The sequence below is a fragment of the Pholis gunnellus genome (assembly GCF_910591455.1).
Source record: "Pholis gunnellus genome assembly, chromosome: 8".
Taxonomy (NCBI): Eukaryota; Metazoa; Chordata; class Actinopteri; order Perciformes; family Pholidae; genus Pholis; species Pholis gunnellus.
The window spans coordinates 20895149-20909642 of NC_136534.1; the positions used below are offsets into that span (position 1 = coordinate 20895149).

The 14494-nt window shown below is 41.2% G+C and overlaps 2 protein-coding genes across 3 annotated transcripts; one reads left to right on the plus strand and one right to left on the minus strand.

Annotated features, from left to right (window-relative positions):
• The first annotated feature begins 5810 nt into the window (after positions 1-5810).
• pnrc2 (proline-rich nuclear receptor coactivator 2) lies at positions 5811-9820 on the plus strand. Its single transcript, XM_079164722.1, has 3 exons — positions 5811-6009; positions 6494-6710; positions 6954-9820. The coding sequence occupies exon 3, from the start codon at positions 6977-6979 to the stop codon at positions 7448-7450; it is 474 nt and encodes a 157-aa protein (XP_079020848.1). The 5' UTR covers positions 5811-6009; positions 6494-6710; positions 6954-6976; the 3' UTR covers positions 7451-9820.
• On the minus strand, positions 9445-14279 carry srsf10a (serine and arginine rich splicing factor 10a). Of its 2 annotated transcripts, XM_079164721.1 has the most exons (6): positions 14146-14279; positions 11960-12242; positions 11616-11722; positions 11338-11506; positions 10954-11004; positions 9445-10846 (listed from the first exon to the last, which is right to left on the minus strand). In XM_079164721.1, exons 2-6 carry the CDS (start codon positions 12109-12111, stop codon positions 10585-10587), a joined length of 741 nt encoding a protein of 246 aa, XP_079020847.1. In that variant the 5' UTR covers positions 12112-12242; positions 14146-14279; the 3' UTR covers positions 9445-10584. The 2 variants fall into 2 exon arrangements, with proteins under 2 accessions (XP_079020847.1, XP_079020846.1); XM_079164720.1 differs by lacking the exon at positions 14146-14279 and having other exon boundaries at positions 11960-12412.
• Between the last annotated feature and the right edge of the window lie 215 nt (positions 14280-14494).

Here is a 14494-nt window from a genome sequence, read left to right on the forward strand (position 1 = left end):
AGACTGATATGACCGCAGTTTTTTGTCAAAGCCTCCTCCAGCTCTCGTCCACTCTGCAGGCGAGGCGCAGTTCATCTCGAACGAGCCCTTTATCCCAATCAGGTCACCGTGGCCTTCAATCCAATGTTTCCCCTTTATTGTGTTTCCAGTGACCATTATTTCTGTTTTTCATCACACATTTGAAACTGCCTTTTAAAAGCATAGAAAAATAAATATGAGCAGAAGTGGTGGAAGTAAATTACTTTCCAGAAAGGCCCTTATTGACTTGAGGGACAATATTTCACAAGTCCACTGGGCCAAATGGGTGCAAGCGCTTGTGGATATTACACCACCTAAGGCTCTTTCCTCCCTTGTGGTGAATCTTGATTGACAGAGTGCTGTGTTTTGACTGTTAAGAACCATCATTCTTATAAAACTGATTGCCTCTTCAAAAAAAGAACAAACAATCGTGTACAGAAAACTTCATTTATAATAAAAAAAAAACATGCAGGCGTCCATTTTATTCGCTTCACTGGCAACATTCACACTGAAATAATGTGGCAATAACCCCTTGAGTCACTGTTTCGGCGTGCCACATTGTTTCAAAATATAGCAAGCCCTTCTGGCACGAGAAGAAAAAGAGAAATGTCTAGTTTTGTAGGAGCAGCAAATAAAGAAGCGTTGTAAAATTGGGCTAAAGTAGCAAATTTGCTGCACAAATACACTTAATGTACATATTTTTGATTTCACAGAGATATCACAACGCCAACTGAAATGCAAATTAGGACATTATTACTTAATGTCACTGGATTTTAAACCTGTAATAAAATAACCTTTGAAGAGCTTACCTTGTGTGGAGTTTTCTGCTTTTCTTCTTATTTTGGGGGATTTGAATTAGGTCCCTCAGCAGCACAACAACCCCAGCATGATCGCACAGACCTACAAACCTGACTGATGGCAAAGTGCATGACTGAGGGCAGACGATAAGGAGGGAGGCTGTGATGACACGAGGGAGAGAGGGAGGGAGGGAGGGAGGGAGAGCGAAAGAGAAAGAGAGAGAGAGAGAGAGAAAACCAGATGGAAAGAGATGAAAGAGCCCAAATGAGGTATTAGAAGGACAGCTGGAGTCTGATGAAACTGAGAATGGCAGTCAGGTCCAATTTTATATGTCTGATTATATGTAATAGAGGTGAAATGGAGAAGATAAAACATTAATATATTTAGGGTCATGATGGACGCAGGGGAGGAGAGCACTTAAGCAAGTGTGAAAGACATGTCGATGAAAGAAAGAAGAAAAGACATCACCCTTAAAATAAAAAAATATGAATGAAGTGACCTCCAAAATATTTACTCCTGACCTGGGAGTCATTAATAACCTGATAAATGGACCTTGAGTTAATTATGTCGCGAATGATTATTGTCGCAAACTACTCAAATTCATAACCAAGATGGCTATAAAAGACTGTTGAATTATTTCCATTCATGCAGAAACTGTTTTTCCTTCCGCCTCTTTCTAATACTTTCCACTCATCTTCATTTGTCAGACAGCATCTAGCATCACACATGCAGTCACACACTTCATCACATGATGGTTAATGATATTTTTTATATTTGATGTATTGCTTGCCTTCTGTGGACCGAAAGCACAAACAAGATCATTTAAAAAAAAAGGGATTTAAATGATGTCTGCTTCGTTAATTTAATTAAATGTGTTCATTAGAAAAGACAATGTAATACAATTGTTTTGTTCTCGGTGACACAATAAAGAGTTGTTTTGCAAACATTTGACAGCTTCAGTTGTTTGATTCTTGTTTACATCTAATCTGCAGTGAGTGCTGAGGTGTGAAAACCAGCCTTCGTTGCAGATTCGCGAGGATTTAAATTGTTCTTTGACATTTCATTACTGACTAATGCCCAGTGAAGTCAGTGTGGGTCAGGGTGTAATACTGCTTGCAGTACAACAGGGGGCACTGCTAAGCAGCCATGAACTAGTGGACATAATGAAAGGTTGCTCAGTTTTTAATCTTTATCATTCTGCATAGATACAAAATCTGAACTCAACAAGCACTTCCTTCACAAATTAAGGCTGTTTAATTTGGCTTAAACCCCTGTGGTGAAGTGCATTTGTAGCTCAATAACAATTCAATTAGATCACAAACCTGAGGCATTCTGAAATGAATTAGCATCCTATTTTAGAGAAAAGTATGCTAAATGAAACAGAAACTGGGACTCACAAATGACAAGACTGGGAAATAAGTCAGAAAGAGATGTGTTTTTTTGATGTCATGTTTATATAGACAGCATTCGCGTAAATTATGATTTATAATCAGGCGGCGATATCTGGTGCACTGTGTCCTCTGCTGATAGATTCAGCAGGCCAGAAGGCAGGAAATGTGATTAGGAGCAGACAGCACAGCTTCAATAAGATTTCTTCTCAGTCACTGTCCGGCCAGGTGCAGCTCACGAGCACAGACCACAGGACAGAAGAAAGCCTGAGATGTTGAATTATTGGATTACATCATCCGGTGACACAATCTCTTTTTTTAGAAAGCACATGGATGCAAACATCAGCGCTCGCTTTGCTGTTTCAGATTGATTTGGGTTTAATCCATGAATCAAATTTCTTATCCTCATTTCCAGATTGCCTGACCTTCAGACAGCTTACTGACGTGAGAAACACAAGAAAAAAAATGAACAGATCAAACACAAATTAAATTAATTCACGGTAAATGTTTTAATAATACTTATTATTTCATTTGGTTCTTGGAATGATATAATGCAATTGTAAAATGCTTGAATTTGGAAATAAAAGAGGGATTGAAAACTACCATGACATTTAAAATACTTCCTACATATTCCTTTTCCTTTTTTCCTTTCCCATGGGATTGCAAAAAGAAATCTGAGGTCATAAGTCCAAGTTCCCAATTACTGATCAATTGTTTGGATTTTTCATACTCTAATGTTTTAGTTAGCTGTTCAATTACGTTTTCTGCAAGAATAAAATTAAGTGAATCAGTTATTTCATTCATTCCTTTGAAAAGAAACACATTTATAAAGTCAAGTGTCATTGAAATAACAGGACAACATTACATGGTACTTTCCATACAATGTATGATGAGGAAATTGCAGGAAATGTCACCTTTTTACTCAATACAAAAGTCTAAATGCTTTGTCAAGGTAAACTTTTTGTAAACATATTTTTTAGAATACTGGAATCAAGTAATAAAATACACACCATGTGATATTTTAACTGTAGAATATGAATTCCTCCCAGGTTCAGAAAATAGTGCTAAAAATGTCAAATCCACAAGTAAAACACAGAGGACTTGTCCTCAGTAATATCTACAACATATTGATATCCAATAAGAGACAACAACCCAGTCATATGTTCTGGTCCTGTGTTTTACCCTCTTCCTTCACAGAGCAGTTAGAAAAAAGAAGTGTGTTGGATTGTTTAAACATGGTAGTGAACAATGGCAACGGCAGAAGACATTTAAGATTTGAAATGCATCTGAAGGACATCTCAACACCTAACAAACTAAATGTTGAGAGAGAGGATCCAACAAACTTCCATCAAACTTCCATCAACCATCACTATTGATTCTCCATAGCTGGATGGCCTGCTTGAAGGAGGGTCAAATGGAAAACAGAGACATGATAATAACCCTCCAATGCTCTCAATTGTATTGTTTGTATGTATTTTTTCATTTAATTGTTCTTTTTTTCAACAGCCATGGGGTCATATTCGCAGGGAATAAGGTTGGCACTGGTATTTGTCTAATCTAATCTAAAGTTTTCTTTTTTTTATTTCTATGTTGTAGAGACAGAGATGTAAATACAAGTTGTGTGTCTCTGACTAGACTGTATACGCAGACATCCAATCATTGGTCTAGGTTCTTTAACCTTTGTGTCTCTGTCTGTTCGCTGAACTAGACTGGAAAAAGAAATTTAAAAAAAACTTGGCAACAAAGAAAAGAGATTTCATTTGAACATATTTGATTCTGGTGTTACATAAGATCTTGGATACGGGACAAACAAGCGCTGACGAGTGTGAAACTGGTTCTGCTTCTGTTCTTGCACGTCACTGTGTGTGTGGGTGGGTTCCACAACGCTTTTCACACTCTTCAGATTCATGTGAGCCTGTGTACACCAAATAACTATAAATGGCCTATTAGACAGAGGTACGTCTTACTATGCAGCCTATCTATGCTGTGTGAGAAGTAATCAACAGCCTTTGTACACCACTGTTGTTTTGAATATATCTTCCATTCCACTTCCCAGGATGGCCTAGCGTACACTCACTATGTCTATGACGAGATCACGCGACCAGGGGCGTTTGTAAAGAAGCCTTTACAACCAGTTAAACGTGGAGATACGTCCACCTCACATGATCTACGACCAGCAGAAGCCTCTCCATGACCTACTTACCGTACATAGTTGACTCTTGATGGAAACAGCCCCCTTACAAAGGTTGCTTTGCTTTGGGGAGTGTCCTTCCATGGCCTGCAGCTGTATGCACTGGCTGACACCAAATGTGTTGTGCAACTGTTATGACGCTTTCGACAAGGTAACTTTGACCGTGGACTTATGAGTTAATCTATCACGCTAGTTGTTTTGTATTCTCCCAACTTGGACCCTGCAGACTCCCATAAAACCATAAACCCATAACAAAAGAAGGCAAACATTAATTTAGTGTTATAGGAATATATAAAAGTGATATATACATGAAGCCTTAAAGCTGAATAGCAATACAAGTAATACCAGAGAACTCCAAGCCATATAATAAGCTTTAAACAATGATTATAAACCAATAACATAATAATTTAAGGGGTTAACGGGTATAGCCTTGAATGCTCTCAGTCAGTTGGTTAGGCTAAACACTAATCTTTTTTTAGCAACCCCCACACACATCTGGAGCCCATTCACCATTTGAGGTGTTGTTGCTCACATGTCGCCAGATTTATGACAGCGTGACGTTTACATATGATACTCATTTTGCATCGTAGTAGTTTAACTCTTGAGTTAGGCCTGTGTAATGCTCACACTGGATTATGGCACAAAAGTTGGTACAATACAATGCACCTTAATTAAAAGCCTAATATCTTAACGTAGACAGGGATCAAAACAGAAGAATCTCACTTTTCCTTTCCCGTTGTCATATACTCTCGCAGCACGTGGACATTGATAGGAGGGCTAATCGACTTGTTTCAATAAAATGGTCAAGGTTTCTGTCTTAAGCAGAGGACTGAGACGTGGGGGATGGGCAGCAGCTCACAGACAAGAGCTGTTGTGTAGGCTCTCATTACAGCCTGTTGCAGCTGTTTCGCAGCACAGCAGTTAACCCACACAAACAGGAACTGTGGAACAAAAATCCGTTTTCATACAGCAGAAAAAGCTATGAAGTAGGCTTCATCAATAGATCTAAACTCTGGACGTGTTTACCTTGTTATTTGAACGAGGGATTGACATTACATAATACAAATATGTATATACATATTGTTCCCCCAAACCGTATTATTACGTTGCATGTAACCGTGGAGTTTTTGTTACGTAAAATAGCGCGAAAGCGGAACTGTTATGGTGCTTAGAAAGTGTATTTTTCGTCGTTGTTTTCCTCACTTCTCTCAGGAAATACCCGAGGTCCAACAAAGGAATGGAGAAGAGTGTCAGCGATTGACGTCACCGGTCTGGCAACAGGCGTGAATGCGGTCTGGCTGTCTCTGCGCCGATTGGCCGCGCGGTTTCGAACTTGGAACGTGATTGGTCGGATCCGGGCTAGAACGAGCTACATATCGCCGCTGTGGATTCCATTTTGTTGCAAATCAGACGGAGTCGGGAGAGAGTGTCAACGGCGTCGCGCGCGGCTACTGTTAAAACACCACCTTAAGCTTTCGAGGGTGACGGGGATTTTTGTAGGAAATATAGCTTTGCTGTGCTTCCTCACATTGTCCGCCGAGGAATCACATATAAAGGCTTATCGCATATTTTCTTGGACGAAGGGCTCTTCAACAACCAAGCCTGAGGAAGTCGGTAAGAGAAGCTGTTTTTGTGCCTCGTCGCCATATTGAGCTCACAGTTCCTTTGTTATGGTTCGCTTCCAAAACCAGTGGTACCGAGACTGTAAACATGTCATTTAATAAACCTATAGTCGGGGTTATTAATTAAAAACCACGTCCGTCGAGATTATAATGGTCTTTTATTGTTGTTTTTTTTAAACCCCGGAAATTATCAGGAACAAAGCGACAGCTTGAGAAGTAGAATAACATGTCGCACTTTGCTTATAGAACGCTTTGTTGTGATAATGGACCCACATTAAACCGTTTTGTACACCTGTAATGTTTTAAGAACGGATGGCTACTTGCTTATTTATTCTTTAGCAGTATTCTCCGCAATGACGCGCTCTGAAATACACGTCCGCTGGTAGAAAACACCAATGCACTAAACGACGGAAGAGACCCGGTAAAGTAAATTTAGCATATCTAACTGACATCCCCCCCCCCCCCCTCCAAAAAAGGTCTTCTTGGAGCATCGTGTGCCGAGTGTGAATTGATGTTCAGCTCGGCTCTACGGGAAAACAACGCTCTTTGGCACATGAGAACTTCAGAACTCGCTGGACACAGAAGAAGTACAGCGAGAAGTAGACAGAGAACTACTTCGAGGACCTGGGGCCCGATTGGAGGTGAACGATTGAAGAGAGATCTCTGGTGCATCGACTTTCTGACAACAAAGAGGTGAGCTGGGGCTGTTTTGCTCTCGGGTTGTGTGTGTGTGGGGGGGGGGGGGGGAGAAGTGACGCAAGCTGTCTGGCGTCTCCGCACGTAACCCTCTGTGCTTGTTTTCATTGAGATGCAGTGTGGACGGATTATGTATTACCGGGTTTTACCCATGTCAATAACAATGATACCAAGCTCTGATCACGACTTTAATGTTTCCGAGCACTTTCAGTAACTTATGTATATTTCGTATCAACGCAGGTGACACGTAGTGCAGAAGCAGTATGGGAGGTGGAGAGAGATACAACATTCCAGTTTCCCACCCCGAGCGCCCTTTGCCCAAGAAGAACCACCAACTGGGCCGGGCTAAGCAGAGGAGCCGTGACCAGAACGTAGGAGCAGCAGTGTCTGCAGGAGGGGCGGGTGGCCTTCACCACCACGGCCACCGTCGGAGCGACAAAGTCGCAGCCTACCACAGGTCGCCTGAGGCGCGGCAGGCCGCGTCTGCAGAGAAGAGTGCTTCTGTCCGCTTTGCCACCAACTATGGTCAGAACTGGGAGGGTGCGGTGTCTCACCTCAACACGCTCCTGGCCACACCGGGAAGTCCGAGCTACGCCGGGCCCAAGTTCAGCGAGCCGCCCTTGCCGAGCGTGTTGCCTAAGCCCCCCAGCCACTGGGTGTCCTTCCCAATGGGCTCCTGTGACCACCGGGAGATGATGGCCTTCCAGCTCAAGAGTCTGCTCAAAGTGCAGGCCTGAGAGGGATACCCACACTTGATCGAAAAAGCCCACAAATGAACTGGGACTCTCTTGAGGGCAACCTACCCACCAGGAACACCTCAGTGCTGTAATACTTTTAGCTGTTTTTAAGATTGACCTCTGTGTTAGGAGGCATTTGCGGCAACGTTTGCTGCGAAATGTTCGTTCAACACCAAATTTTTAAGCCAATGTTTCTAGATATTACAGCCTTGGAGCCTTGCTGGTCGGTAATGCCTGTTAGCGGAGTCAGTTTTCTGTGACCAATGACAAACTGGATATCCCTTCTACTTCTCTCTTTGTTTTGTTCTTTTTAATGTTGGCTATCAAAAGCAGATTTGAGTGTGCTTTTTTCCCCCCCAAACAACGGTTATAGTATAGGTCAGGTAAACTCCCATCACTTTTACGGTCCATTTCTGTGGACAGATAATGCTTTTTCAGTTACATACGTTGTATGATGAGCCTTTAAGGTCACTTCTAAAGCTTCAGGTGCTAAAGCAAACTCACATTTGTAGCATTGACTAGGGCCCACCTTATTTTCTTTAATGTGTAACAATCCTTGTTTGGGATAAAAAGGACACTCAAACTGCAATTCTGCAGGGAAAAAAAAGCTTTCTTACTGGAGGTAATGCGCTGTATAGTACAGGTCAAAAGTATAACCTCAAACTGAAGGGTAATAAGAGACCATGGCACACAGGCCTCGGACTGTCCACTCCTGTACCTTTTTTATTGCGCTGTGCGCACATGCACTATAGGAGCTGAGCTTGTCCGAGGCCCATAACACTCTATCATAGCATTATTTTGTACAAGCCCTTGATTGTTGTGGTTGAAAGATATAAGAAAGTGCTGTGTAACCAAAGCAATGTTTTTGCTGTATTTCGTTTCTTTCTTTTATTTTCGTTTCTTCTTTTGGACATCCTCTATGCGGTCGGCATTGTTGCCGTTGCCACTTAAACCGTACGAGCCCGTGTGGTGAAAGAGTCACTTCTAACCGTTGACCCGTTTTCAATCAGCACTGTTATTGCTCCTCGGTCTCTGCCTTTTTTTTTCAGGACGGTGCTGCAGCTCCAACATGCGGAAGAGGGCCAGGCTTAGTTTGAGTTTCACTCTTAAGTCATGTGACATGGTCCTGTTGGCTGCATGCATTCGTAAGCAAAGGTAAAGCAGAGCGGAGGAGGGTTTCTGAAGTGAAGTGGCCCAAAGGCCTCAACATGAGGCGGGAGGTTGTTTATGTTTACAAAATAGGTTTCAGTAGTTGACCATCCCATAATCAACAGACACACTTGCCTCTTGTTTACCCTCTTGCACTGCAATCAGACTAGTTTTTAAATAAGTTACAGGCCAGGATGCTATTGAAATGGAGGTGTAATTGACTATCTCCCGATGGATACTCTTATTTTTTGTTTTCACTGAATTCTCTATTGAGGCTCTTTTTGCTTTCCCCTTGCAGAATTGGAGCCGTTTTATTGCCAGCCTAAAGATGACAAAACAAAGTACGAGAGCTTGTTAATGTGTTCGAGAGCCATGTAAATAATGAAATGTATAAAGTACTTGTAGCATATGTACATTTGCAGGCCGAGTTTGAGGCCTGTCTGACAAAAGTATTTTTAGTAATAACACTGAATGTATGAGACATGCTAAGGACGTGTCTTGACTTCAATGTCTTGACTTCAATACTGAAGAATATTTTTGTTAAAAAAAAAAAAGCTGCAAATAGCATTTCTCAGTACCCCTGCACTGTTATCTTTCCAGAGATCTTGCACATGTTTTTTATTGTTTTGTATTCTGCAGTGTAGGGTGACATATGCTTAGTGCGAATTAAGTAAAACTGCAAAACATCGATTGGATCCTAGAGGAGACTTGCCTATGTATCAATTTGAGTTCTGAATGTGCTTACATTAAGTAAGTGATGTTTTTAATCTCGAGTCGACCTGTTTGTGCCTAAGTTGAAATCCATGCTGAAACTATTTTCATTTGGTGGCAATGCCACACGTTGACCAACGTTTTGTTTTCATCAGACCCATCTTCAGTCATCAGCTGTTCTTCCGCCAGCTGACGACTGAACTTGGCCTAATGCTGTTTTAAGTTCTACTTACTATTGGTTGTTCATGTAAACTTTTTTTTTTTTTTTTCTTGCCCTGATCGAGTTGTGCATGGCAGTCTCCTTACTCTAAATTTGAAACAGTGTAAAGTGAATTGGCTGTTAATTTGTCCCTGCTGAAATGTCACTGACTATGGAAAGAAAATGCCCTGTTTACGATTGGTATCAATTAGTTAAAAAAAAAGAAGCAATTGTTAAAAAAAAAAGCACTCTGTGAAACAATTACAAAATTTTACCAAAAAAAGAAATAAATCCCTTCCCCTTCCCCCCTATTCTTCTGTCTGTTTGAGTCTCTTCATCTGGTGCCAACACTTGTTTAGTACATTTTATCATCTTATTCTATTACAGCATTCTGTGCAACCATAGTCAGAATATTTGTTTTAAAAAGTTTATTTTCAAAGCATACCAAATAAAACTAGGACAACAGTACTAAGGAACACTTGAAATATTCAACTGTATTACTCACTGAACAAAGTACATGATAAATGAATGCAGTTCATCTTAAACATATTGTCACATAGCATACTGGACAACATTAGGTAGCAACTAACTGCTATCAATACATCAGCCATTTGCAATACTAATCACGGCTACTGCAGTGTACAGTTTGCCTGCTGGATAATAGCTGAGACAGCAGAGTTAGTAAATACTGATGTCTGGGCCTGAAGTAACTTGTATTCATGTTTAGATTACACACAAATAGAACCAAACTGAGACGGGCATCAATAAACATGAACGTAAATGTGGATAAATCAAAAGTACAAAAATATTGGCAACGGCAAAACTAAAAACTAACATTTTTCCTCCTGCAGCAACCGACATTACACAAGTCCAAAAACAACGTATCAGGTATCAGCCGTGCTTTTATGAATCACTAAAAGAAATGCATCAGCTCTCTGCTGCTCTCGTCCCCCCGTTTGGCAACAGACTCCATTATGTGATGATAAAGAAACGCAGACAGAGCCTAATACTCTAGTTATTATAACTGAACGGAAACATCCTCGGAGACAGATTAACGGGGCCTGGGGGGAGACAGTCAGTGGCCTCCAGACTTGCGTCCAGCCCAGGACCTGGAGCGAGACCGTGAGCGGGACACGGATCTAGAGTAGGAGCGCGATGGGGATCGTCCCACAGGCGGTTTCTGGGAACTGGAGGTGGGGTGGCGGTAGTCTTCACCCGGGGTGTGGGACCGGGACTGGCTCTTTTTACCTTTGGGCACGGGTCTGGAGGCTGAAGGGGAGCGGGACGCAGAGTGTTCACGGTGTGTCCTGTGGTGTTCACGAGGAGGCCCTCTGGACCTGGTGGGATGAACATCACTTATCAATGATAACAACTGTGGGTTGGAAAGTTGCAGTACAATGGCCCTCGCTTATTTTACATACTACAAGATGAGAAATTGGACTACTTGTCATTTTCATGGCTTCTGCTCCGTCTGTGTCGACTGTAGGACCGAGACCTGTAGAGAGAACAAAACACAAACCGGTTCATCGGGGCGTAACTCGGATTCTGTGCGAGAGAACAATGAGTTATAATAATTAGGCAATTAGTGTGGCTTCCCGCTTTTACTGACCCAACTGGTTTACACATCTCCAGAGAGGCTAAACTAGTCCGGATAAATATCAAACGTTTAAATAATTAAATATAGTATAAAGTTTGGAACGTTTCCTGATTTAGATCTGTATATTTTGATGCCACAGCAGTAGCAAAGTAAAGTATTGAGCCAGCTCTAATTACTACACACATTTGTAGATAAAGTGAGAAAACATTTGAACTATTAAAGTTGACTCACTCTCTGGGGCTTTCAGACCTCCGTGGCCGGCGCTCATACGAGGGGCTCCGGGACCTGCGGCGCTCGTAGCTGCGGCTCCTGGAGCGTCTTCGGCGGCCGTCCCGATCGTCGTCGTGTCGGGAGGAACTGCGGGGGGAGTGACGCTCCTTAGTCTTCATCTGGTTAGGAGCTGGATGGAAAAATATACACCAGAACATCCGTTGTTTATGAACTCTATAGTTTCCATACAATGCCAAATGAGGCTTTACAGAAGTTACACGTAATGATTTTGTTCATACTCTTTCTGTCCCCCTGGGCGAACTGGATCTCGATCTGGCGCCCACAGACCCATTTATGGTCCAGATTGTGAAGAGCGTCCTCAGCATCCCGGACGTCTTCAAACGTGCTGTGTTGTTAAGGCTTTTTATTTTGATATTTGGAAAGTAGGGACAGAGAAGGCTGCACACATGCACAACAATTTCAAAAATAAAAATTAAGAGGCTGCAACACAGGTTGACAGCTCCAGTCTATGAAACACAGCACCTGATCATTAAAACAACATTAAAACTGAATCATTGGCCCCATTTGTGATCTCAAATTGTGAAGACAAGACAAATATTGATGATCAGATTCGGTAGGATACAAAACGTTTGGCTTGTTACCTTTAACCTTCAGCTTGATCTTTATTGTCTTGGCAGAAGAACTTGAGGTTTCCTGCTTGTCTTTGCCCAATAAACACTTTGCTTTTCCTCCCTTTGGTAGACAAATGGAAGCCTCTCCTCTTTGTATCTTCATGCTTTTGCTCTCTTTATTTTCCCAATTCCACTATTGCTTGTCGCCTGGGTGTGTCTTGTGCTTGAATCTACTCTACAACCGCCTTTCAACTTTCTTTGGTGTGGGATCTCCAGAACTGTATCTTTACCATTCTAAGGCAACAACAGAAGAAATATTGGTTAGGAATAAGTTTGAATCTGAATACATGAATTATTAGAAACAAATACTTCTCAGAAAATAAAATTACATTAAAAAAAACCAACACATTGTCGTTATCAGGTGTCGCTGAATCAACAGCAATCAAAAAGTCAGATTTAATGCTTTACAATCACTCCGTTAAAACACCATTTCCAAATGAAAAGAATAAAGGATATTGAATGTAAGCAAATCCTCTTCCCCGCCGCGTATAGAAGTCAAGTGGAATGTAGACGTCTACTATAGGCCCATAACGACCAAACTCACGCCGTATATCCTCTGGCCTAAAGTGTCATGAAATAAGCACATTTATTCTGCTGGCTGTCATATGAAGTTAGCCGGAGCTCGGTGAGTAAGATGTACACAAGAGCCGGTGCCAGCATAGCATACGACAAAACTTATTTGCAAGACAAATCAAAATTACTCTCCCACGTTTCTCATTTAAAATGTGTAATAGTATGAATAAAAAAAAGTCAAGTACACACATCCACAGCAGACATACAAGATAGAAATTGCATGAATTATCTATTAACAAGGTGGCAAAGTCACAGGGGTTAGAAAATGACCACAATGTGTCAGATTTTATTACAGAAACATCTCAAAATCACTGATAATGTAACAGAAATACGTATTAAAGAGTGACGGAGTTTTCTGTGTTCTGCCTACTTTATCTCATCAGCAATTCAAATATGTTGTACATGGATACCCAATGAATTTGGGGGGCAGCGCCAAAGAACAGTACAAAGCTTAAACTTTCCAGTACAAGGGAAATTATTTACATAAATAGATTGGATCTCTTGTCTTCTGCAGAAAAGTGACTTAAAACTGTGCAAAGCGAGGTCTGTGCAACTTAGCTTCTGATTATTCCACGTGTGTTCTTTTCATGAGCACACATGAAAACCAAATGGAACATAAATGATCAAACTATCTGCATGTTTAGATACCTTTTTAAAGATGTGAGCGTGTGTATATACTATGTGATCTGGGTGAACTTTACTAACATCGTATAATTTCCTGTTTCATTAATAACAGCAAACAAAACAAAACATCTTTGCAATTCAAACAATAAACAAGTCATTAATAAGTAAATAATAAAGTCACAAATTGCAGGTTAGCTTCAAGGAACATATTTTTTTAGGTTAGGTTTTTAAGTAATTGTCTGATTACACGTTTATTATTTAACTGTGTTAATGGACAATCATTTAGTGTTTGTTTAATTAATACGTTCTGAGCTCGGATAACAATAAATATCAAAAGTGTAAAGAAGCATTTAAGCCTTCTCTTTATTTCGTTTTCCACATTTAAATGGACCGAAACATTAGCTTGACATGCTATTAGTGTTGCGTGTGTGTGTTCGGCTAACGTTACTGATGTAGCTAACGTTACGATAATGTCTTGTTACGTCCGAAGAGAGGTAGACGTTGGTGGCAAAACTAAAAGTAGACCGGTGAAAAATAGACACGCTCGTTAACGTTCACGTTACGCAACGTGATCCACACAAACACCACCGACTGGTATCGTATTCACGCTACATTACTCATTTATAATATAGATGCAGTGAGTGACGTTAGCTTCTCCCAGCTTCGTGTTTGCTAGCATAGCTAGATATTAGCAAACCGTTTGCGGGGGAAACGTGTTAAAACTACGTGATGTAAGCAGTTATATGGAACAATATTCGGTAAAACGTAACTAACACATTTTATTGTGTCCACCCCTAATTTGGGAATCACTCGTAACGCTCCCGTTCAGTTAGCCATTTTCGTCATGTTTGCTAACTACCTAGCATTCTGTTAGCTTGACCATGAGTGCACACACACGCACACACACACACACACCAGAAGCGTTAAAACGACAACATACCTGGAGTCGTCTGCGATGTTTCTGACGAAGAGAGATGTATTAGGCGGTCTCAGGTACCTCGCCATGTTTTTAACGGCCCGTTGTTGTAATTATGTGGCCGTGAATTTGTTTACTATAGCAATTTTCTTTTCCACAAACCCTGACGGCTTTAACGTTACAGCAACAAGACGGGGACTGCGTGGTCTAAGTGGTCCCTTCGCAGTGCGCATGCGCACAGATGTATAGCCACGAAGGCAAATGAGCGCGCGCGCAAACACAGACACACAACCTAATCTATCCAATGATTCTATTATTTCATTTTACATGATTCCATTGTTTTTTTTTGCATAGCAGGCATCTATGTTCACTG

What these genes read in the sequence shown, in the direction of transcription:
- pnrc2 (XM_079164722.1), top strand. Translation starts at nt 6,977, where the DNA reads ATGGGAGGTGGAGAGAGATACAACATTCCAGTTTCCCACCCCGAGCGC.
- srsf10a (XM_079164721.1), bottom strand. Translation starts at nt 12,111, where the DNA reads ATGAAGATACAAAGAGGAGAGGCTTCCATTTGTCTACCAAAGGGAGGA. An exon ending in GGTAACAAGCCAAACGTTTT is followed by an intron (nt 11,723 to 11,959) that starts GTATCCTACCGA and finishes TTAACAACACAG; the next exon opens with CACGTTTGAAGACGTCCGGG. An exon ending in CGCCCAGGGGGACAGAAAGA is followed by an intron (nt 11,507 to 11,615) that starts GTATGAACAAAA and finishes TTTTCCATCCAG; the next exon opens with CTCCTAACCAGATGAAGACT.